At 43.9% G+C, this 24,493-nt stretch overlaps 4 protein-coding genes across 5 annotated transcripts in view; 2 read left to right on the top strand and 2 right to left on the bottom strand.

The window, feature by feature from the left end:
- Nucleotides 1–73: 73 nt before the first annotated feature.
- ATP6V0E2 (ATPase H+ transporting V0 subunit e2) lies at nucleotides 74–2,827 on the bottom strand. Its single transcript, XM_077349400.1, has 4 exons — nucleotides 2,526–2,827; nucleotides 1,873–1,920; nucleotides 1,024–1,165; nucleotides 74–933 (listed from the first exon to the last, which is right to left on the bottom strand). Exons 1-3 carry the CDS (start codon nucleotides 2,627–2,629, stop codon nucleotides 1,072–1,074), a joined length of 246 nt encoding a protein of 81 aa, XP_077205515.1. The 5' UTR covers nucleotides 2,630–2,827; the 3' UTR covers nucleotides 74–933; nucleotides 1,024–1,071.
- A 1,806-nt stretch (nucleotides 2,828–4,633) lies between these two features.
- On the bottom strand, nucleotides 4,634–14,491 carry COX15 (cytochrome c oxidase assembly factor COX15). The gene is made up of 9 exons (XM_077349395.1): nucleotides 14,256–14,491; nucleotides 12,398–12,585; nucleotides 9,134–9,256; nucleotides 8,732–8,918; nucleotides 8,146–8,313; nucleotides 7,497–7,578; nucleotides 7,071–7,225; nucleotides 5,902–6,015; nucleotides 4,634–5,317 (listed from the first exon to the last, which is right to left on the bottom strand). Exons 1-9 carry the CDS (start codon nucleotides 14,328–14,330, stop codon nucleotides 5,186–5,188), a joined length of 1,224 nt encoding a protein of 407 aa, XP_077205510.1. The 5' UTR covers nucleotides 14,331–14,491; the 3' UTR covers nucleotides 4,634–5,185.
- Nucleotides 14,479–23,624, top strand: CUTC (cutC copper transporter). Of its 2 annotated transcripts, none has more exons than XM_077349397.1 (9): nucleotides 14,479–14,622; nucleotides 18,321–18,392; nucleotides 19,073–19,132; nucleotides 19,658–19,867; nucleotides 20,302–20,337; nucleotides 20,943–21,076; nucleotides 21,906–21,933; nucleotides 22,815–22,920; nucleotides 23,209–23,624. In XM_077349397.1, exons 1-9 carry the CDS (start codon nucleotides 14,484–14,486, stop codon nucleotides 23,318–23,320), a joined length of 897 nt encoding a protein of 298 aa, XP_077205512.1. In that variant the 5' UTR covers nucleotides 14,479–14,483; the 3' UTR covers nucleotides 23,321–23,624. The 2 variants fall into 2 exon arrangements, with proteins under 2 accessions (XP_077205512.1, XP_077205514.1); XM_077349399.1 differs by lacking the exon at nucleotides 14,479–14,622 and adding an exon at nucleotides 14,684–14,931.
- Nucleotides 23,590–24,493, top strand: part of ABCC2 (ATP binding cassette subfamily C member 2) — a 30,238-nt gene continuing 29,334 nt past the window's right edge. Inside the window, exon 1 of the mRNA XM_077349386.1 lies at nucleotides 23,590–23,727. Coding sequence (XP_077205501.1) covers nucleotides 23,590–23,727 — 138 coding nt within the window. The remainder of the gene's footprint in view (nucleotides 23,728–24,493) is intronic.

Raw genomic sequence — 24,493 nt, 5'->3', positions numbered from 1 at the left:
TCATTCCTCTCTTCTGTTTTGCAGCAAGGGCAATTCTATGAATAGGGAAAATAATTTTCAACTGTGCACAAGATGACATACTAAAATTTTTATTTTCACAATACAAGTTGATAGCAGATAAATATACACATAAGTTGCCAATTTGGGGAGAACCTAGGCAAATACATCTTGGCACAAATGAGGGCAGGGCAGAAGCCTAGTAGGGTAGGCCCTATTTAAAGAAAGGAGCTTTAGAGAGAATTAGTGTGTCAGACTAGAACCAAATCACTCTGGGATGAAGCTTACTGGGCAACTTTGTGCTAGTCAATTACAGCTGCGCTTATTTAACACAGTTGTGAAGCTAAAATAAGGAAAGGAGAATCATGTTTCCTTGATAAAACGTACTAGATATGATGGACTGGGGTTGAGACCAGGCCTAATAATTCCAAGGGTAGAATGAAAATTTTCTGCCTCCCCTTCCCAGTGCAGCCTACTGATCTCTATAAAGTTTGAGTCCAGTGCCACCTTTGATACCAAGAAAGTTTTATTCAAGGTGTAAGTTTTAAGTATATGTACACTTCTTCAGATACTAATCTTTATAAAATGCTACTTCTGGGGGACAGGAAACCCTCAGGGATGACATTAGGGAAGTCTAGGTCCCACCCCCAATCTCTTGCTCAACAAAATTTTACAGAGTAGAGGATTTAGGACAACACTCCCCAGCTGCTGAGGACTGCAAGTACTATCAAGGTCCTTTAAAGCGGTTTTGAAAACTGTGCCCAAGGGAAGGGCAGTATAGAAATGCAATAAATAGATAAATAAATAAATATTTTGATCAAGATTGACAAGATGAAGGGAATAGTACAATACATGCAATGGTCCTACTATTGTGAGCCATTTTACTTGGCATTGGAAGAGGAAAAACATGAAGCCATCTCGAGATCAGATGAGATTCTAGAAGAGAGAGATAGAAAGAGATTGAGGCTAGAAGTGATTATGACAGATACATACATGTAGGTAGGCTAGTAACTTTTATAAACTTACTTGCACTCCTGCATTGGTACCTGTGGAAGCAGTCTGCAGCATCATGGGTCACTCCCACAGGTAACGCACATACCAGATCGTCTCATTGCTCAGTTGTGGTCCAAATAGCGGGTTAGCTTGGGCTAGAATTGCTAAAAGCCAACTGCATGGGGGGGACAGAAGAGTAAAAAGGATAGGCATGAGATGGATCAGAACTACCAATGCTGGAAAACAGGAACTGCCCAGGGGATATCCATTCACAGCAGACAGTCACCAAAGCTGATTAGAGTTCACCAGACGCTTATTTTCAAGGGGCAAGGCCCCGATTCATTATTTCTAGAAGTATTGCTAAGAAAAGAGTATAACCGGCTTGGCCATCGCTTAGTACTGTAATACAGTTTCCAAGCAGCCACTCTGCTGAAACATGCAGGATACAACAGCCTTCCCTTAGCAATGATGTAGTGGTCAAACTTCATCTTGGGATGTACTCCACTTCTCCATTCTTTACCATGTTTTGCCCTAAAGGCATGGTGCATAAACATGGTAAAACAAAGCTTTAGGAAAGGGATGGTTTCAGGAAATCTTGAAGGGGGAGGGGTATATGATTTGAGGTCACTTGAAGGGAAAGAGGCAGACTGGGCCTGTGTTTCTTTACTGAATGAGGAATTGGGACCCAAGTATGAACTTCAGCCTCACATATGTGAGAATATGAACAAGAACAGATTCTTACTCTTTCACCTAGGATTCCTTGCTACACCACCAACATCCAAGAGCAATTTCTTAGTCTAAGTACATGAACACAAGTATACTAGAAGCAAAGACAGCAATAGGTATTCCTGCTAGGCATAGCCTCTCCCCATTGATACTCACAAGAGGTAACAGCAAATGGCAGTAGTGACCAACATGGTAATAATCACGCTGCAGAGGAAAGTGAAAAACCATGGTTAGTAGTGCCGTGCCCAAAGCATGTTTTCTCTGAATCCGGTGAAAATGCTTTACATATGCAAACACTCCATGTCAACTCATGAATCACTGACATTTTAATTGCAAATGTTAAAACAATAATGGACAGTAATACAACAAGCATACAGATTTACTACAAGGCCTTAGGCTAGTCATTCTTGCTTTCAGCCTAACCTACTTCACAGGGTTGCTGTGAGGACACAATGGTGGTCAAAAGTGTACAACTGCTTCAGGTGTCCAAGGGGAAGAAAATTAAGGCACACAACTATCTCAATAACCGTACCCTCCTCCAATGCCTGATAATGCAAAATGCTGGTAGAATCTGGAAAGGGGAACAATTTAAAATGGTGATGACAACAGACCCCGTTACGGCCTGGAGCTTGTATCTCCGCCTGACTCTGGTCCTTCAGTAAAATGTCTTCCTCAGACGCAGCCTTCCCGCTCCTAAAGCGGCGCAGCACTTGCGGGAGGGGGGGGGGGGCTCTTTCTGGAAGACCCTTTGCCGGGCACGCGCGTGATCCTCCCCCTGCTGCGCCCTCAGGCCGGCTCCAGATACTCACCCGCGGTTGGGCCCTTTGGGCACCAGCCAAGGCCCTACGAAGCCCACGAGCCCCCAGAAGATGGAGAAGAGGAGGACGGGCACCGCGAAGCTGTGGGTGGTCATGGCGAGGCGCAGGGGCGGCGAGTCGAGACGCTGCTGCGCTTCCCTCCCCCGCCCAGCAAGACCGGGGGCTCACGTGGGAAGGCGAGCGAAATCCGCTCCGGATTCAGCAGGCGCCGCCCTGATTGGCTCTTCCGACAGCCTTCCCGTATAGGCGGAGGGGGCTGCAGCGCGGGATCCTTTGGAGGGAGGCGGCGAGGAAGAAGCGGGGCATTTCCTGGGTTAAATCTTGTTAGTCTTATACCGCCCCCAACAGGCTTGCTCTGATCCTTAGATGTGTGCCTTTATTATAGGGATAGGGAAGGACTGGTAGGAGGGAGGCGAAACGAGCGCCAGGCTGCATCGCTAGCCCCGCTTCAGGAGTAGGTTCCTTTTCATCTTCATTTTGCACTTGTGTGTGATAACATCAGTTCTAGTTATCTGATGAAACCGAAGAAGTGTGCATGCACGCAAAGGGTTATATCTTCAATAAACCTTCGTGAGTCTTGAAGGTGCCCCTGGACTCGAGCTCTGCTCAGCAATTGCTGGTCTCGACCAGGGCCAGAGCATTCTCTGTTCTGGCCCCCACCTGGTGGAACGAGCTCCCGGAGGAGATCAGGGCCCTGACGGAGCTTAAACAGTTCCGCAGGGCCTGCAAAAAGGAGCTCCTCCACCAGGCATTTGGCCGAGACTAGACGTAATCTACAGCGACTGAAGGGCCCCTGCTCCCCCCCCCCGCCCCCCCTCATAATTCCACCAATAAGCCCTGGACCTGTTTGTGCTGTTACATTGTTGTATTGTAATATTGTACAGTTACATTGTTATCTGGTTACAACTATTAGTTATTATTATAAGGTTATTCACATGTTTTTACAGACCGTTTTATGTATTGTTCCTTGTTCTTATGTAAACCGCTCTGAGCCTCCAGGGAGGGTGGTATATGTATGATAAATAAATAAAATAAATTAGGGAAATCAGCTAGAGGTAACTGACTCTCCCCCAGAAGCATTAGCCAGCTCCCTGGAAGTAGTGATGAGATGGCTCAAGCAGAGTGGTCTGTATCTCGACCCTTTAAAGATGGAGGTCCTGTAGCTGGGTAGGAAGGGACCATGCAAGGAAGTGTGCCTGCCTACCCTGGATGGAGTGCGGCTACCAGTGTCTCACTCCACCAGGAACCTGGGTGTGATCCTTGATGCCTCCCTTTCTATGGAGGCTCAGGTCACAAGAGTTGCATGGCTGGCTTTTTGCCACTTTCATCAAGCCAGGCTACTAGCACCCTACTTGGCCCTGGAACACCTAGCTATGTTGATCCATATGATGATCACCTCTAGGCTGGACTTATGCAACTCACTCTACACAGGCCTGCCCTTAGCCTTGATATGGAATCTGCAGCTGGTCCAAAATGCAGCTACCAGGTTCCTCACAACACAATGGAGGTCCCACATCCAGCTCATCCTCCACCAACTACAATAGCTACCAGTTGAATTCTGAATTGGGATAAAGGTTTTGGTAATCACTTTCAAGGACATTTGCTGTCAGGGCCCAGTGTACTTGAGGGACCGCCTGTCTGCCTACACCCTCAAAGAGCCTTGTGCTCTGCCGCCACCCCAAAGAAGCCTGCTTGACCTCATCTAGGGCCAGAGCATTCTCCGTCTTGGCCCCCACCTAGTAGAATGAGGAGATCGGGGCCCTGACTGAACTAAAACAGTTCCGCAGGGCCTGCAAAAGGGAGCTCCTCCACCAGGCATTTGGCTGAGGTCGGTCAGAATCAATAACACCTACTAGAACCCTGAACTCTATGTATCTGAATCTATTTCATGGACCTGTTTGATTACTATTCTTTCAAATTATTACTTTGTTATTATTATTGTTATCATTGTTATATTCTAGTTTATTGGCAAAATTGAGTTCAATGCATAATTCTTTTATGTTCCATGTAAACCGCTGTGAGCCTCAGGGGAGGGCAATATATAAATGTAACAAACAAAATAAAGGAAATGTACATTAATGCTGGATTTTAAAACAAGGTTTAACAGAAAGCCATTTAATTTTTTATTAAGTAAATATTTTTATTGGTCAAAAGGGTTACATAGGACATGATTCACTTGACATATGTAACTCCCCCCCCCAAAAAAAAAATCTCCATTCAAGGATGCCAGCTAGAAGATTCTGCTGACAACATTCAAAAGTACAAACATGGCCGTGGCCTACAACCTTGCTCACCCCACCAGCCACACACTGTAATCTCAACTGTTCTCAATTGTCACTCATTCCCCTACAGACTTCTGGAAAGAAACGCCACAGAGATTAGCTTTTGGCTGCAAGCTCAACCAAGCGGTGTACCAGGGTCTGAGGCACGGTAAAGACCACCTTAATTCTTCAGCACACAGAAGCAGTTTTGTCACCTCTGAATCCTGACCAAACAACAGTACAACTGGACAAAGAGCAACAGTTCATCAAGTCAAATTTCTGAACTCTCCTTTTCAGTCCAAACAGGAAGAGGCTCAAAATGTACATGTTGTGAGGACAGCCTCCTTGAGCCCTCAGGCCCAATGAAATGGTCTGGCTGGGAGAGCAGAGCTATTTAGGAATCCTCCTAAGTTCATGAATAAGCCACAGAGCAACGCTCAGCAGAATCAAGGACCCTGACTGATGAGCAGCTGCTAAAGGAGTTGGGACATACAGGAGTAGTGTGCTGATACCGAGGCCGACCTGCAGAGGAACAAGAACATCAGTGGTAAGGTAGTACACTTTGTTATACCTGCATCATAGAAGCATGTCTGCAAGCCTGCACAGGATTCGAGTGACACAGGAAGGACTATACCTAGGAATACGATACTTGGTGGCATGTCAGATATTGCCTTTGTTTATATTCATTACCACAAGTTTGTAAGTAATGAGATAATGGATACCCACTCCATTATGGTCTCCCCCCCCTCCTCACTCACTGCTTGAAAAAGTGGCCATGGCAAAATGGTAAAGGAGGTACTCTGACAGTTACCTCTGCCAGAGGCGGAGAGAAAGCAAATGGCTGCCAAGACAGCATTCCACCGTACTCCCATGCTGCAGCACCCTTGCACTCCTTTTTCTTTCTGCTCACAAGGCAGAAAGGGATGTGCAGTGCTATGGCAGCTGCTTTCAGTTTTAAATGACAAACAGAGGTACCCAAGAGCATACAGACACTAGGAAGCTGTTGGAGGAAGGAGGAACTTTGCATTCAACTCCTTAACCAAGGTTGTTGTTTTCCTCAAGCAAATTCCAAACTGCATGGCTGTGAGAAAGGAGGGAGTCAATACCTGGAGGTATGCCACAGCCAGTAAGGAAGCCACTGCCAACCTAGTCCTGTGCGGGAGATGGATCTTCCTAGAAAGCAGGTACAGACCTGTGATAGCTGTGACAGATGAGATCCCCTAAAGAAAGAACAGAAAGACACTCACTGAAATGATGGGAAGTTAGTGACAAAGGCACAGTCCTGATTTACAGGACAAGCAGATTCACAGAGCCATGTTTTCCAAGTTATAGGAATGATGGTTCAATCTGTATTTCCTTCTTGAACATGTGCTTTAAAAAAATAAATATGGCACTAGTATCAAACATAGGCCTGGCCCATATTTAGATAAGCTTCACTGTTGACTCACTGTTCACTATTGACTCACAATCTGAACTTTCTCACAGATTCTTCATTTACTAATTCATACTCAGCAGCTAATTCATAACTTCAGCAGCTCCCCAGCTCAAACTAGAAGCCTCTATTTTGCCCTCCTTTTATGATCCTTCCATCACTTGTTATTTACAGTCTATCGTTCTTACTGAGACGCAAAGCTGATGACACAAGAAAAATAACATGATCAGACAGCATAAGGCATCCTATAAACAATGCGCTAAGATTGGGATTACAAAAGTTAGAAAAACAATGCAGGAGGAAAACTAAAACAGACAAACAAAACAGAATTACATCAGTAGAAGACAATGCAGTAAGAGCAGGTTAAAACATTTATTCTCCTGAACTATTCCATTCCCTTTATTAAAAATGGCCTCCTGAACAATTCTGTTCTGCCTAATCTGCAGAACTGTAGGAGTGTGGAAGACTTCTTGGCCTCCTCACACAGACTATACCACAACTTGGAATGCATGTATATCTTTCCCACCTGCATGATGGCACCCTCAGAAGGATCCCAAGGATTATGAATACAGTCATAACATGAAATGCATGTTTTCAGGAGCACAGATTGAGCCATCATTGCCACAACATTAAGTTAGCTTTGCCTAGTTCTGCTATGAGACCCTTCCATTGAAGATGGCAGAGACGGAACAGAAGACCTTCAGCAGGCAGTTATGTGCTTCAACCCAAACTACAGATGCTCACATTCCACACTCCAAACTACTCTGTCACTTCATACAAGTCCAATAAGAGCACAGTCAATGAAGAGGCAACTGTTAAGAAGGCAAAGATGAAGACACTCACCAGGATTCTGTGATCAAACTGCACAGTTGTCGGATTCTCAAAAAAATTCTTCAGCCATGGGGAAAAGGCAAGGAGATCATCAGGGATCCAGCGCTCCCCCATCTTGGGGTAGGAATTATATACAAGGCCAGCATCCAATCCTGCCACAAATGCCCCTATGGTTTCAGAGAATCAGAATAACTACTTGTAATCTACTAGCTATGGTACTAATCATGATAATATACTAGCCATTGGACTGTTAACTGCATCAAGGTGACAGTTTAAGTTTCTTCTCCTAGGGTCACATTGCCATTGCTAATTACATTGACTTTCTTGGAGGAGGAGGCATTTTAGCACCCTAAATTCTTCCATGGGGCCTGAAGTAAGCCACCAAAGATCATGCCATTTCCCGCCTCCTGAAAGAACAGGATCAATTAGGAAGGTTACCTGAGATGGCAGTGAGGAAAACAAGGCCTGCTGTTCCATAAGTAAGCCTTCTCAAGCGTAGAAGTTGGTGGGTTTTAGGTAACTGTCAAAAGACAAGCAGCAGGAGGATCAGAGGGGTATACACCTTTATACACTCTATGAGCAAAACCACCAATTAGTATTCCATAGGCAGAGAAATAAACAGCTCAGTCTGTTCCTAGCCAACACATTTGATTCACTCTCAAGATTCTAAGGCAGCATCTGTGCCAAGATCTCCCTCCCTTCTTAAACAAGCATGGTTCCTCATAGTCATTCGTAGGCATGGTTGACATTCCATTATATACAATTGTGAATTCAGAAATTTCTAGAGAAATTTGTCACATTCAATTCTACTGGCAATCATACACATTACTGAGTAGACTCCAGAGGCTTGTTCTTCCCAGGATGCATAAGAGAAAGGGACTTGGTACAGTTTCTTCTGCTGCATCACCTTACATTTTGTTTTAAAGGACTAGAGATAGGGCATCATTAGCACGGGACAAATTGTGGTACTAAGGCTATCTAAAATTGTTCATTCCAGGCTGAATCGCCGTAGTCTACAATTTAAAGCGACAACCTTCTGAAGAGTGCACTACAACAAGCCTTCTGAGTGCCCCACCTCTCAACAAACCTTGTGCTGTGGAAGCAGCAATGAGAGGCCAGTCCAAAGGCTGGAACAGTAAAGAACAAGTGCAGAGCCCAGATGTGCGGCTAGACGATACTGACTGACCCGAGGGATATCATGACTGTCTGTCTTTTCCTCTAGTCCACTTTTCACCATGTACCAACCCAACAAACCCTGTGGGGGCAAAAAACAGGAAAAAACTTATAGTGAAACCAAGCCTGCTCTCATTAGTAGCATGAGCCCTCCCTACCACGAAACTGGGTCTGTCAACAGATCCAGCTCCCTTGCACCCCTCCCCTCCATCTTCCAGCTTGCCATTCCATGAAATCACCTCTGCTCCCCGCCTACCCAAAGATGAGACAGCAGCAGAAGGAATACGACTTCTCAAGTCTGGCCCCTTTGTTCCCATTGCACACCTACACCAAGCAGCACCATCTGAAGTGTCTGTGCAATTCCTGCATATTGCTGTCTTATCTTTACATCTGCATCACATCAGTCCCTGGGGCCCCTAAGGAACTCATGCACCAACCCAGTTACTTTGCACACAGCCACAGTTAACGAAGGATTCCAAGGCTGCAGTGCCTTTTCCCACCTGGAAGCAGACTAGTCCACACAGAGCAAGGACACGACTTTTCAGGGATCGGTTCAAGTAGCCCTTCCTCCAGAAGTAGGCTGCTGGGATGATGTAAGCCAGCCCCACCAGCCGTCCCCACATACGGTGTGAATACTCCATGTACCAGATGAATTTGAACTCTGCCAGTGTCATGTCATGATTCAGACTATCAAATTTGAAAAAAAAAAAGAACTTTCAGAACCAGCAGCAGGCAGGTGGTGTCATCCACTCTCCGGTTTCCACCTGTTTCTGTTGCTGAAAGCATCCAGAATGCTCCTATCCCCATGCCTTTGGCTGGAGTAACCTCGCCTTAATGGTGACAACAGATTTTTTCCTCCCCTACAGGAAATCTCTCATGATTTTAGTTCAGCTCACACTTACATTTTAAATTCTGGAAACTGCTGATACTTTTGGAATTCTGTCTCCCACTCTTGCCGTGTCTGTGGAGGCTTCATCTCCCGTACCAGGTGCCAGTCAACCATAGAAAGCCCAGACTCTGTCAGCCTAAGAAGATGAGGCACAGGAATAATCCACTGTTGCAGGAGGTACAAAATGTGGTGATGTCGCATATGACGACAGAGTGACAATGCAGATGGCAAGCACACTTGTCTTCCCCATAAACTTTTTAATGATTAAGAGATTGTAAACAAAACCTGTATATTTAATTCTGAATCACTCTGAATAAATTCACGGTTGATATAAAACTCACCAACAATGATTAGACATGCCACTCTACAAATAAACATGTACCAAACTTATTCTGAACAAAATCCCACCTTTAACTACCTTAATCACTACCAGTTCAAGCATATGAAGGGATAATCATTTTCAAAGTCATGTTAACTACACACAGAGAACAGTGGCAGCATTAAATGTCCAGGTGCACAAGGAGCAAAGCAAGCTGTAAGAGGGGCTTTGCTTCTCAAGAGGCTTTGAGAGCAATCCAAACTACAGGGCAAAACAAAGGTGACAGAAATGTGAATAAGCATTTCCATCAATCTGTAAATTAGGTTTATTTAAAAGATTTATATCCCAAGCTCTTCAAAATCTGAGACAGTTAACATAAAACAATAAAATACAATTTAAAATAAAAAATAATAATTCAGTAACTAAAATAACATAATTAAAACCTTTCACAGGTATTTTAAAACAGCAGTATGAAAAGCAGCAATGTAACATCAGCAGAAAAGCAGGAAAGAATGTGTCTGCAGCCACAGTTTAGATCACTGTGACATGAGATGGAGAAAGAGCATTCAAGCTAATCAAAATCATGCTCCCTGTGCCTTTATTAACATTTGAAATTAAATTAGTTTAAAAAGGACATGGTTTTTTTTCTGCTCTCATAAATTTGGGCTACTCCACAATTTTACCCCTCTATAGTTAAATGCCACTGATTTTTGAAACTACGCCTTCTCTAAACTCTGCTGTGTAGCAATGTAGTCTTAGATTTATGTTCCTTTGCCATGCTTATCTTATAATATTAACAGCCTGTTATTAGTTTAGCCTAAGTCTCTAGCTTTGATTGCAGTTAAGATATTATTTTACTTGAAAAAACTACTAATCTATCTAAAAATGGTCAAATTACAGAGGGGGGAAACTGACGAATCTCCTGGGAACTGAAATTAGATCATATTGATTAAATTTGATAGGAAAGCTTTCTCTCTCCAACTTTTGGTCTGTGTTTTTAATTTAAAGAAAATATGTGTCAACATAGGATGTATACATGTTTTGCTCCTGTGTACAGAACCAATCAGGTTGCAAGTTCATGTAAGTCATGTTAATATTTAACCTGAAAGTTGACTCACATACTCCATCTAGTCCATTTATAGATAATTTTAACCCAGTTACTATGATGGATGTCAGCAAGGCTTTGATAAATCAATCATAATTTAATAATTGACACAGGGCACTTTTGCCCCATCAATACAGCAGTTATCTGCCCACTACTTCAAAACCTTTTGCTAAAGAAAAACGAGGTGTCCAGTTATCATTTGATCACTAATTTCCCTCCCTCAGTAGGAGGATAAATTGGTGACAGAACAATTCCATGTCTTCTTATATGACTTATCTGCTCTAGACCACTTTCAGTCTGGCTTGAGGCTGGGTTATGAGACAAAGACAGCACTGGAGCCTTTAGTTAACGTTCTGTGCTTGAAATGCAGAGAAAAGTCATGACTCTGTCTTGCTTTTATTCAATTGATCAGTAATGTTTGTCACTAAGGACATCTTGTTGAATTGCTTAGAGGTAGAAGTAGGGATTAAGATTGCACTTTAGATGGGTTAAATTGTTCCTTATGGCAAATCTCAGGACTGTTGTCATTACTGTAGTATTCATCCTGTGGGGTCCCTCAATACTGCTATTCAATCTCTATGTAAAGCTCTTAGGAAAAATCAGTTGCAGATTTGGAGTTGGCTTTCATCAATATGTTGATTATGCTGCATTTCTTTATCCAAATTGCTTGATGATGCTGTGGAGATCCTGAACAAGTGTCTTACTGCTGTGGTTAAATGAACGGGTGAATGAGTTGACAGTAAATTTTGACAAGACCATAGTAATACTGGTTGGGATTGCTAAGATCTTGAGGGACACTGCATTCCCCACCTTTCACAGAATCATAGAGTTGGAAGGGGCCGTATAGGCCATCTAGTCAAACTCCCTGGCTCAATGCAGGATCAGCATAAAGCATCCCTTATGTGTTTGTTCCAGCTGCTACTTGAAGACTGTCTGTGAGGGGAGCTCACCACTGCCCTAGGCATCCAGTTCCACTGCTGAACTACTCTGACTTTGATGGGGTCCTGATGAAGCTTGCTGACACAGTGAACAGCCATGGGGTTATACAGCATTCAGCATTATTACTAGAGAAACAAGTTTAAAGGCATCCTACCACCTTAAGTTAGACACCTACCCTAGCTGATCTGGACATGTAGATCCATGCTGACCTGGGCTTGTAGATCCATGCTATTGTTACCTTCAGGTTAAACTATTGTAATGTATTCTACATAGGTTTGCCATTAAAAACAAATGGAAACTCTAGTTGGTATAGAAAATAATAAAGATAAATGACTATCCCAGACCAGGGTATATGTTGGTATCAAAGTATGCCTATTACTTTTCTATTGAACATAGCCAACAAAAAAGTTTTACTGTACCACCTGAGGTTTCTTGTGTGTCTTTACTGGGTACCCTAAGGCAGGGGTAGACAACCTGTGGTCCTCCAGATGTTCATGAACTACATTTGCTGGCAGGGGCTCATGGGAATTGTAGTCCATGAACACCTGGAAGACCACAGGTTGACTACCCCTGCTCTAAGGGATTTACACTGGGAGAGCATCTCTTTCTCTGATGCAAATGGAATGCTGTCACATCAACTCAAAGACACCTGCAAAATAAACTTGTACTCTTCCATATTAATAATACAAATATGCAGAAGTGAGAGGGAGCTTGTATCTCTATTTTTGGAATTCCATGTTATAATGGACAGGCTGAAAGGACTATTCTTTATAGCATCTTTAGTGTCCCAGTAAAACAGACCACTGGTGAATGCAGAAAGATCTACTGAACCTGTCATAACTGGAAAGGATAGCAGCAGATAAAGGAAATATAGCCAAAAGCTTCAAGAGGAAAGGAAGGCTGATTTGCTTCACCTAGTGATACCACCCAGCACCACAGCTCCAGCCACAGTCCCACTGCAAATTAGGAGCCAGCGGCCTACAGTCCGATCTGTCACAGCATTGGGGATAGGTGGTACTGCCAATTTGGGGTGGGAACCAACTTCTGACACTGCACTGTGCTGTGTCCGTGCTTGTGGAGGTCGGCACCGCTGAAGACATTGCTGAGAATAGAGAAGAAAGTAAGGAGTTTGTTAACAATTAGCAACAACCCAATGAGTGAAACCCTCCCCCTCTCCTTCTCCCTACATACACAACTGAAATGTAAGGAGGGGTGCTTTTCATCTAAGACAGGGAACCAGGGTAATCTGAGAAGCTCATATTTGTTGAGGCCTTACACATCTCTTGCTACTTCTGGAAGTCTGTTTGCAATGTAGAATGCACTATTTCAGAGGTCCCCAACATGGTGCCTGTGGGCAACATAACCACCACCACCATCTTTCTTAGCCCCTGCCAAGTGTTCTCAGACAGTGCATGGGGGTAAATGAACCTTTTGCCAAGCAAGGCTTCTGAGTGGTCATTGTGATTAGCTCTGACAATTTTTAAAAACGTTGCTTTGGCAGCAGCTGGTACTACAGCATGAGGATCTTCATTATGTAGCTGAAGATGAGCTGTAGCAGTCATTCTGTGGCTGGCTCCACCTTCTCCAGCAGCCATTTTTTGACTACACTCACCATTATATGTTAGAATTACAAAGGTGCCTACAGGCTTTAAAAGGTTGGGGAACCCTGCACTATTCCAAGAAGAATAAAGAAGCACAACTTCAGGTATTATGAAGAACGTTTAGAGAAAAAGCTCAGAACAAATGGTCTTTACACTGAAGATTGTCTGAAAGGAGGGCATGAAGACCTACAGCTAGCCACTGTCAGCAACAGCACGGTTCTTCTTAAAGTATGGCAGGTATGAAAAGAGGTGCGAACTTTATTAGTGCCTGTGCATTTGTTACCTTTAAGACACCTTTAAGAACTTACAGAAGTATTCTTAATAGCCATCCTTCTTATAACTATAATCCACCAAGTGGGCTTCTAGAGTTTAAGGATACAGAACCCCAGGAACCTTATGATCAGAACACACTTAACTCCCAACCATGACAGCCCTAGTGAGAAAGAAATACATATCAAATCCAAAATGAGGGATGAAGCAAAACTGACTTAAGGGCTTTCATTAGGAAGTGATGGCATTTCACAAAGGTTCACCAGCCTTCACTATGTTTCTTTATTGAGCATATACTGATTGCCCAGTTACCACAGAAAACATTGTTACTCTGGCAACAGCTTAGTTTTAAGTCTTGGTGTACACATAATGTAGTTTCAAATGAGTAGTCATGTTGGTCTGAAGTAGCACAATAAAATCAGAGTCCAGTAGCATCTTTAAGACCAACAAAGATTTATTCAAGGCGTAAGCTTTCGAGTGCAAGCACTCTTCGTCAGACTAAGAACTGACCATCATAACTGTAGGGATATATAAGCAAAAGTTAATTATGTTGCATTAGTCAACTGTCACAGCATCCACACACAGCCACATGATAATTCCCTGCCAAACCAGCCAATCAGACCAGCCTCAAACCCATTTGTAGTTCACAAAGACATATCAGAAATAAAACTGTCAAAGCCAGTGATCCACGGCTCACACCCTACTGTTTACTGCTGGCCCCATCTGTCTCCATATCAGTGTGAAACTTTCGTACAAGTAGATAAGATAGCTGCCAGCTTAACTTCTAGAAACCTGCAGTCGATGCTACCATTCCCACTCAGCTGCACGTATAGAAGAAGGGGGCTCTTTAGACGTGGAAGCATTTAATTATCACGGAAATCAGACTCCACCTCTGAGATACCTGACTAGGGGAGGCGCCTCCTCCACGGGGGACTAATGCAAACCGAGTCCCTCGAAAGAAAACCCGCAGCAACATCGCTTCCAAGCTCAACCCGGAAGTTGTTTCTTTTTGACGCAAACCCTATTCCAAGCACTTCCGGAATACGAGAGGCCAACGTATTCTGTGCGCAAGACAGCGCCACGTGATCTGCAGAAAGGCGGTACTTCCCGTGCTCGAGTGGACGTAGCTATGGCACGTGACGGGGGCGGGGCTTCCCCCTCAGGGGCGTGCAGCGCAGAACCGGCCACACCAACACCAACGCCACCTCCGGGCCCTCACCAAGGCGGCCGCGTAATGAAGCGAGGGGACAGGAAGCGAAGGCCGGAGGGTGAGTGGGCGGGGACTCGGCCGGAAGCGGCTTTCGGAAGGGAAATAGAATCCGAAGGGTGGGGTCAGGGAACGGAAGTCCGGGTGGCCGGGGGCAGCTCGTTGTTCGGCTGGTTGGCCTGTGTGGATTCTGACGACAGGGCACGTGGGCGGGCCGCCCTCCCTGGGCTCACCCTGTCCTCAGCGGGGTCAAGGGGCATTTGTGTAGGGGCTGCAGGGCAGGTTGCGTTGCACAGTTGTCCTCTCTCTGTTCTCTGAAGTCATCACGCCCAGGGAAAAGCCTACCCTTTGGTTTTGCTTAATGCATCAGGTAGTCCTCTTTTTCTACTAAAATTGTAATGATCAGAGCAGTTTAATTGCTTTAAAGCCATAAAAGGAAATCAGTATTAATAAAAGCAGATGATACTCATTTCAGATTTGTGTTTATTTAATAAGAGTATATTCCAGTTTTCCTGAGTCTCAGGCTGTGACTCCCAGGCTGCCAGAAAGCACAACTGTAGGGCAAGGATTAGACTACCATCTGTAAAGGGAAGATCGTATTTCAAATCTCCATGCTGCTTTGAAGGTTCTTAACAGCATAATTATATCACGTGCTTGTTAGGGTAAGCATGTATGAGGGGATAACTGTATATTCCTGATTTCCATTTTAAAAAAAAAGGACACGATAAAATATGATAATCACCCAAAAATTGGGTGTCAGGTGAAGGGGGGAGTAGCAAGCAAATAGATGCTATTCATGAGTTGGTTGCTAAAGTACTGTGCAGTTCATTAAGGTTTAAAAAAATGCCAAATTTTGCTTTGAGTGACAGTATTTTAAATATGCATGTAGGAAACTGAATGTAGATTACTTATACATCATCAGGTTCAATATGTGTGTGCTCATTTTGAATGTCCAAGAAGCTGAAGAAGGGAAATTTTCTTCAAGATTCAGGGGGAACAGCCCCACCTTTGCACACAGATTTCATGAAAGACTTTGCTGATGTCAGAGTATCTTTTATTACTGACCGTTCTTTCTGTTATTGGGTCTTTACAACTGCTGTCCATTATCCAAAATGGTTTGTTTCTGAATGTGCAGTTTTTTTGCACAGTAGTTTAGAGGCTGTTGGTAACTTGTAAAAACTAGCATGTCACACTGTGACCTTCTTACTGTTTACCACTCCTAAACATCTCAGCTTCAGTTTTTACAAAAGAGCTAGATTCCTTTGAAAATGAACTTTCTGAAAAAGTTTTATTTTAATAAGAATAGAGTGATACTCTGTAGGAAGTACAACTTAATGCCAGTATGGGGATCTGATCTTGAGCACCGTCTCCCATTCAATAAAGGTAAGGTAAAGGTATCCCCTGTGCAAGCACCGAGTCGTGTCTGACCCTTGGGGTGATGCCCTCCAGCGTTTTCATGGCAGACTCAATATAGGGTGGCCTTGTCAGTGCTTCCCCAGTCATTACCGTTTTACCCCTCAGCAAGCTGGGTTCTCATTTTACCGACCTCAGAAGGCTGAGTCAACCTTGAGCCAGCTGCTGGGATCGAACTCCCAACCTCATGGGCAGACAGCTTCAGACAGCATTTCTGCCGCTTACCACTCTGCGCCACAAGAGGTGCATTCAATATTAAATAGCTATTCCTAGTGCAATTGTTAATCACTGAATCAGTAGAACTATTTGAAATAGGTTTGGGAACTATAGGAAAAGAAGTTTGAGTAATCAAGATGAAAGAGTCCAACTAAAAACTACAGTAGGATGTAACATTAGAAATCACCTCAGCAGCTGTTTAACCCTTTTTGCTGTTGGGAAACCAAGTTAAAAATATTTCAGGGGGCCAAAAAAGCAAGAAACTGTTGAGTTCAATTCCAAGAGATTACTAGCAAAAGTAGTCTTTGGTTTCAGGTGCATCCTTTAAAACTTTGTGCTATGTTTATAAATGTTAAGCTTGATCTTTTTCTGTATTGGACTTCAGTTATGGAATTGATCTGGAATTCCTCCAGACTGTGCTTTATAATAGTGCAAATAGAATTTAGCTGGGTTGGTTGACGAATGATGTAAAATGTATTAAGCTGCTAACTCTGAGGGCTGTATGTGGTTTGGCACTCAAGGTGAAATAATCCTATTTATTTATTTAATTGATTGATTGATTGAGTGATTGATATGTTGCCTTCCTGACAGGCAGCTCAGAATGGTATACAACCTCAAAGTACACCAATAGTATAATTAGAAGTAATTAATAACATATTAAAATTATTTGAAACCATATCTAGAACTGACAGCAACATTGATTACAGCTATTATTTCTAGTAAGAGGTCTATTACCATATTAAGAGGTTGCCATGGGAGTGTTTTTTTTTAAGGAGGGCATTATAGAATCACTGACCCCATCCAAAAGCTTGATGGAAGAGCTCTGACTTGAAGCCCTGCAGAACTGCCCCAGTTCTGTCAGGGCTCAGGGCTCCTCCAGGAGTTCATTCCACCAAGTAGGGGCCAGGACTGTGAATAGGGCCAGGGACTACCAACTTCTTGGTATTTGCAAAGCAGAGTGCTCTATTGTGGTCATAGACAAAGAGGCAGTTCCTCAGGTATGCTGGGCTAAGATGGCTGTAAAGGTTGGTGCCAGTACCTTAAACTTGATCTGGAATTCATCCAGAAGCCAGTGCAGCCGCTGAAGCACAGGCCGACTATGGGCTCTCCAAGATGTTCCTATCAGTGCCTGGGCAGCTGTGGTTCTGAACAAGTTATGAGCTATCCCAAGACCGCTTGGTATGAAGTTGCAATTTCTGGGTCAAGGATAAGGTATGCCCACAAAGAGTGAGTTACAGAAGTCCAATCTAGAGGTGACTATTTCATGGATCACTGGCTAGGTACTCCAGGGCTAGATAGGGGGCTAGTAGTTTGGCTTGGTGGAGGTGGAAAAACACCAGCTGTGCTATTCTCACAATCTGCACCTTCATTGTAAGTGAGGCGACAAAGATTATACCCAGATTCCTGAGTTTGTGAGCAGCTGTAATTTGTACACCATCCAGGTTGGTGTGCTTCCTCACCTGGACCTTTCCTACCCAGCCATGGGACCTATGTCTTTGAAGGGCTGAGTTTCAGGTGGCTCTGCTTCATCCATCCTGTCACTGCTTCCAGACATCTGGCAAATGACTCTGAGATAAATTCGGACAGTTGTTCATCAGGAGGAGAGCGTGGTGTCATCAGCACATTGATGATATCCCAGTCCAAATGCCCAGATGAGCTGGACAAGAGGCCATTTAAAGATTATTAAATAAAGTTGGGGAATTGACAGTGATCTGATTGGTTCTCCCCAATTGAGACCCTCTGTCAGCAACCTTGGAGAAAGGAGACCAGCCATTGTAAGGCTGTCCTCTGTATCCCTGCGTCGGCAAGGCGGTGAGCCAAAATGTCATGTCAAACACTGCTGTGAGATGTAACATCACAAGCAGCACCAGTCCACCTTTTGAGAGGGAGAGATTGATTGTCTCCCGAAGGAGGCCTCCTATCTTCTCATTGCTTCTTTTAAGCATCCATGAGGGGCACAGATCCAGTAGGCATTTGGTTGGCGTCACTGATGCAAATAGCCTATCCACTTCAGTCTTCATGCGCAAACAGATGGAACTTTAAAAATAATCCTTCTCAGCAGCTGTTTATCCCTTTTTGTTGATGTAAAGCTGGACTTCCCAATAATCTTTTACTGTGCTTCTCTCCTAGGAATGGCCAATGGCTTTCTCATGGAAGTATGTGTTGATTCAGTGGAGTCCGCCGTGAATGCAGAAAGAGGAGGTAATGCCACCAAAAAAGACTGCAAAGGGAGACATGATTCTTCCCCTAAGCAGCATGAGGATTTCCAAAACTCTGCAATCTAGAGTTATAAACTTTCAGGGCAAGAATTCATACTGCTTCTGTGACTGCAATATTATTACTTGCTCTGACTCCTCATGATGGACATACTGTAAATAAAAAAAATATTTTGTGGACATTTGCATTAGCAGAGTTAGGCTGGGCAAGCATCCAGAGCAGACAACTAACCCTGTAGATCTAAACTGTACTTCAGAGGCTAGGCCTATGCTCATTCTCCTTGGATCCTCCAGTTCCAGAGTTTGTTTGGCAGTGATGCAGAGTTATGGCATTCTAAATGATGGGCTTAGAAGGATGTAACTGCTTGGACTGAAGTTATGGAATGTGCTTATAGCTAAGGGACGCCCTGCAGTTTTTGTGGGTTTTTTTAAAAGATGGAGACTGCTGTTCTGTTCAGTTCACTGCCTAAGGTCCAACAGCAAAAGGCTGAGCCTGTTAGAATATTTATTCTTCGTGATCTTCCATCTACCTATATGAAATGGAAGTAGCCAATTATAGAAGTTTTTCTTCCTAAACCTAAGCTTCCCACCGCCTCTTTCATCTTCATGTGTGAAATCCTGCATGTCCACCAGGAAGTTGCACTTTAACTTGTGCTCTTATTACAGGTGCTGGCCGCCTTGAATTGTGTGCTAATCTGATGGAAGGAGGAACGACACCTAGCATTGGTAAGCTGGCACGTACAAACTAAAATGCAGCCCACCAGCTTTCTGCACTGTGTACTGAGCAGCCAAGCAATAGAGAAATAGCAACTGGTCCTGGTAGGAACATAGTAAATTGATCCATCTGTCAACCAGGCTCTGTGCTCATGAAAGAGGGAGGAAGTAGTTTGTTCATCTATTTATTAAAATGTGCATCACTTGTCACCAGTCACTAAAAACATGACAGTGTTCAGCTCCCTCTTGTAATGAGACAATGGACTTTTCATTAGCATCTTCTGGGCTTAAGGCAAGGTTTAGCCCTGCTATCTTGTTTTAGCTTCCCTTCTTCAGCAGTCTTATCTCTTCCTGGGTTCAAAGAAGGCTTTTTCTTGCCTCACTTGTGTCTGCAAGTTCCTTTGTTGAGAATAATACTTTCTGGCAAATTAGTATGTCTTTGTAACTCTGCAAAGTTCTGGCTTTCATTTTTTATTCATTATGTTAACTGATGTTAACTGATTCCATGTCCTGAACTGAATATTCTTTTGACTGCAGGGCTTTTGCAAGTAGTCAAGCAGTGTATAAGGGTGCCTGTATTTGTGATGATCCGTCCCCGAGGGGGGGACTTCCTGTATTCTGACCGGGAAGTGGAGGTAATGAAGGCTGACATCCAGCTGGCCAAGCAGTATGGGGCTGATGGGCTGGTATTTGGAGCCTTGACTGAGGATGGACGTGTGGACACTGAGCTCTGCACAGCACTATTGGGTGAGAAACCATGTTGCAGAAACTGAATCTGATGCCTGCCAGTACTACGTTTATTTATTGATTTATATTATGCCTATCTACACCATAATACATGTTCTGTGGCTCACAGAAAAATCAAGAGAAAAAACAAAACAAAAAACACAATAGAGCTTCATTATAAATACACTGAAAATTCAAAAACAGTAAAACAATAAAAGGAAAACCTTTTGAAAAAAATAGAATGACCATGATTTTTAAAGGTATTATGAAATAAAAAAGTATTTGATGACAAAAGGCCTGTAGTGAGGAACTGTACTATTTGCTGTAACAAAAAGTGTTTGGGGTGGGCAGGCTTTGTTTACAGAGCTAGTGTTAAAAGGGTTCCCATGCTGGGAAGGCAAAGATTCTAACGGAATAAATATGTGCTAACCATTTGAGTTCTCTTCTTTTTGCAGCTGTTTCTCGCCCCTTGTTGGTCACCTTCCATAGAGGTGAGTTTCTGGGGTTTGGAATAGGAAAGGTAGGATGGCAATCTGAATTGCTGTCTTGCAGACTGATGGCCCAGGCAAAATAATCATGTCTGCTGGAGCTATGAGAATGCAGCCTAAGTGCTGCACATACTAGTACAGCTGTCCCCAACGCCCGGTCCTGGGACTGGTACCGGGCCGCGGCTCTTCCTCATCCTCCTCCCTGGCTGCTGCCTCGGGGGCTGCCCTGCCACTCTGCCGCCAGTTCACCTTTGGTGCTGTCCGGCGGCCACCATGGCTGGGGCTCCCCCTCGGAGTGGCACTGCGCAGCTGCTGCTGGCAGCGCCCCCCAGCGGGCGGTGGGAAGTCAGGGGCGCTGGCGGGAAAGCAAGCAGAGCATGGGCTCAGGCACTGTCAGCGATGTCCCTCGGCAAAAGACTACCCCCCCCCCCGGGCCTCAGTAAAATTGTCAAGTATTGACTGGTCCCCGATGATAAAAAGGTTGGGGACCACTGTACTAGTAGACTAAACAGCAGAGTTTAGCAATAAAATCTGGGCTTACTGCATCATAGTGTTTGCTTTGGGAATGTTTTCCCAGTAAAATCTGACATACTTCATTTTCCTTGCAGCTTTTGACATGGTCTATGACCCACTGGCAGCCCTGGAGACATTGATATCACTAGGGTTCGAACGAGTGTTGACCAGTGGCTGTGACAGCTCAGCTCTAGAGGGACTCCCCTTGATAAAGCGGCTAACAGAACAGGTGACGTGTAATTTCTCCCAGTTTAGTAACTCTGTTAATACCTTTTTGCTTTCCTTTTGGGGGAATACAATCTCAAGAAGCAGGCAGCAAATGGTGGGAGTAAAAGAATTACAACCTGTTATGGGCTTCCAAGTGAGTGCTGGATCAGTAGTGATGACGGTTCAATGTTGAATATACAGAAACCTTGTCTTGCATTATCTAAAAATCTAGTTGTTGTTGGTATCCTATTCATCTTCATTGGTCATTGCTGTGGTTAGTATACAGTATGTGAGCATAAGCATATACAAAACATATTTCCAGTAGAATGCTAGAGACCCAGAAAAATCAACACAGAAACAGCATCTCGCAGCGGCTTCCACTCTTTCTTCTCACATTGGGATAAAATTGAAGAAGTCTCATTAAGGGACAGCCTGCCTGAACGTCTTATTTAAAGTGAAATGAAGTTCCATATTGTGGAGGATGTTCAAAGTAAGACAGAAATAGAATTCTGAGCTTGTATGAGCAACAGGATTAATGGCCCCCAAGTTATTATTAAAATTCCATTATGTAAGAAAATTAATTCAGGGCTTTATTCACACACTGAGACATTGAGAGCACTGGCTTATGGAGACGAACAGCCTTGCTGTCCATTGTAGAATCTGTCTATTAACAGACAAATATACAAATATTCTTGCTGCTGGCAGCACATGGTTTTACCACACAAAATGTGTGGTTTACTGAAGTTCATTCATCCTTAGGTAGAGATAAAGCTCAGTATCTACTCAATCCTCTAAGGCAAAATCTGCATTTGGGGACTTTGCTACTAAATCCTTTTTCTTTTCCTTTTCAGGCCAAGGGCAGGATTGTTGTTGTGCCAGGTAGGACCCTGCTGGTGAGTATATATATATATATGTACTAATAGGTGGAATAGGTTAGGTCTCAAGCATCAGCCCAGTATATTGTTAAGTGCTTCTCCAGGACTTGAGAAGTCTTATGCTACTGGTACAAGGTTGTCTTTTGCTGTTTGTATGAGATTCATCACTGAGATGTATAACGTCTTTGTTATCTGCTTATTTACAAATACAGAAATAGATCAGAGGAGAAATATAAGATGCTTTTGCAACAGGCAGCACAGCTGCTGAATCTACATCAGGTTTCCATAGGAATACTGTGATCCTCCCACACTAACCCGAAGCTGCTTCAAATCAAGCTAAACTCATAGGTAGAAGTGGTCCAGATAAAAAGTTATAACTATCTCTCTATTTCTGCTTCAGTTTTTAATGAGTATCACATTCTGAAAGCGAGAAGTGGGAGAGAATTCCTTGCCAAGTATTCTTTTCTCAAGTCCCTGTCTGGTAGACAAAATCATAATGAATCCCATCTTGCTAATCAGGGCAGTCAAACTCAGCTATATAATGCTCACGTGCACCAGCTTCTGTAATGGAAATGTTTCAAGGAAGCAGAACATTTAGATCAGGGGTAGTCAAACTGCGGCCCTCCAGATGTCCATGGACTACAATTCCCAGGAATCCCTGCCAGCATTCGCTGGCAGGGGCTCCTGGGAATTGTAGTCCATGGACATCTGGAGGGCCGCAGTTTGACTACCCCTGAGAGTTTTGTCTGCATATTGGGATCTGATGCGTTTTCTGAATCAACCTCAGGCTCAAAACAAAGGAAAGATTTTGTATTGGGAATCTGGCTCTTTCAGGAAGTAATACAGCATCAGATTTGTGACTGTGCAATGCATTCTCTCCACCAGGAGGGGGCATAACTGAGAGAAACCTGCAGAGAATCTTGGAGGGCTCTGGGGCATCTGAGTTTCACTGTTCAGCTCGTTCAGCGAGTGACTCAGGCATGAAGTTCAGGTAACTGAGCAAGATTTTTCCTTGATCTAGTGAGAGGTCCATGCTTTATGGGCCTCTGTAAGTTCCACTGCCTGGAATAGCGATCTGGCTAAGAATATGGGGAGTGCTGGAACCTAACAGGCAAGACTATATACCTTGGTATACCTGATGGTTCTTTAATCTGACAGCAGACTGGGTCCTGGTGGATGCTGTACATTGACTCAAACAAGAAGAAACTACTTGGGATAATCTTTTAACTTGCTGTTCTGGGTGCAGGTTCCAGACAGTCTCTTGTTGGTTTTCTTTCAGGAATCCCAGTGTGACCATGGGAGGCTACCTTTCTGCATCTGAGTATTCCATCAAGGTGGCAGATGTGGCCAAAGTGAGGACCCTGAATGCAATTGCAAAGAACATCCTGTAGAACAAGAGTGCTGTGTATGGATAGGAAGACCCAAAGTCCTGGGATCTACCCAGGCCTTAGGTGTGGACATTTCAACATCATCCCAGCCAGAGCTTAAAGGACATGGGTCAACCCAGTGAAGAAGCCTGTGGTTGTGTTTCTCACACTTCCTGCTTGTAGCCCCACATGGTGTTTTCCTTAGATGCTGTAAGGGTGCTTGTCTGTGGGGAGCAAACACTGGGGAGGAATGGGACTTCGCTATAGGGGCACACCACTGGGAAGCACTCCTTATGTTTGTCACTCCTCAAATAAACCCTGAAGCCTCTTTGTGTCAATGTGGGTCTTCTTCACATAGAGGTCGTGGCAAGTCTTTGAAGAGCTCCAGAAGAAATTCTGCCAGAGTTGTATGCAACCTTGGAGGGCTTCTGGTAAGTGCTTATTCTAGACCAGGGATAGGCAACTACTTCAGCCCAAATGCCAAAAACCTGTTGTCATACCCATGTGGATCTTGGTGTACTGTCAAACAAAAATCGGGTGTGGGGTGGTTAGGGTGGGCACACTGTAGGCAAGCTGAGTCTCATCACAGTCCGAACCTTAGGGGCTAATCATGGCCCTTTGGGCAGAGAACAAGTCCTGTGTGCTGAGAAAATAATCAAGCATGTTACTGCTTGGTATTTGTGCCAGGGATCACCTTCCCTTCTTCTAGACAGGCAGGAGGAATGAATGTACCAGACATGCAAGACTTCTGGTTGCCTGGTTCACTTCGTCTGAAATGGGAGCTCCTTCCAGGTATGGAGGATACGAAGCAAGCAGAGATCTACTTAAGGAACTGTGTAATGTTCACAAGGAACTCTTGTGAGAGATAGCAACAACCGAATGTCTCTGGAATTTGCACTAATAGTATTTGTAACTCAGAAAGCAGTTGGGAGGAAATCGTAGAGCTGCACTTATGTGTACTCCCAGAGCAACCATTTTATGTTTGCCTTTCAAGGCATCCAACTCTCCTTTGCAAGAGCTGTAGGTAGCACAGGCAGTTCCTCAGGTATGTTACCATTCTGCAACAATTAATTTTGGAAAAGAAAGGAAAGTCAAACCAGTTCAAGGCAAGCATTGATATTTTTCATCTGACTCCAGTCATGGGAATTCAGGAAAATTGGAAGCATATGTTAGCTTGCTTAAGGGAACTTGGGATGT

This window comes from Paroedura picta, chromosome 8, assembly GCF_049243985.1.
Source record: "Paroedura picta isolate Pp20150507F chromosome 8, Ppicta_v3.0, whole genome shotgun sequence".
Lineage (NCBI taxonomy): Eukaryota > Metazoa > Chordata > Lepidosauria > Squamata > Gekkonidae > Paroedura > Paroedura picta.
Note: the sequence above shows the minus strand (reverse complement) of the source record. Positions and strands in the feature narration are given on the sequence as shown.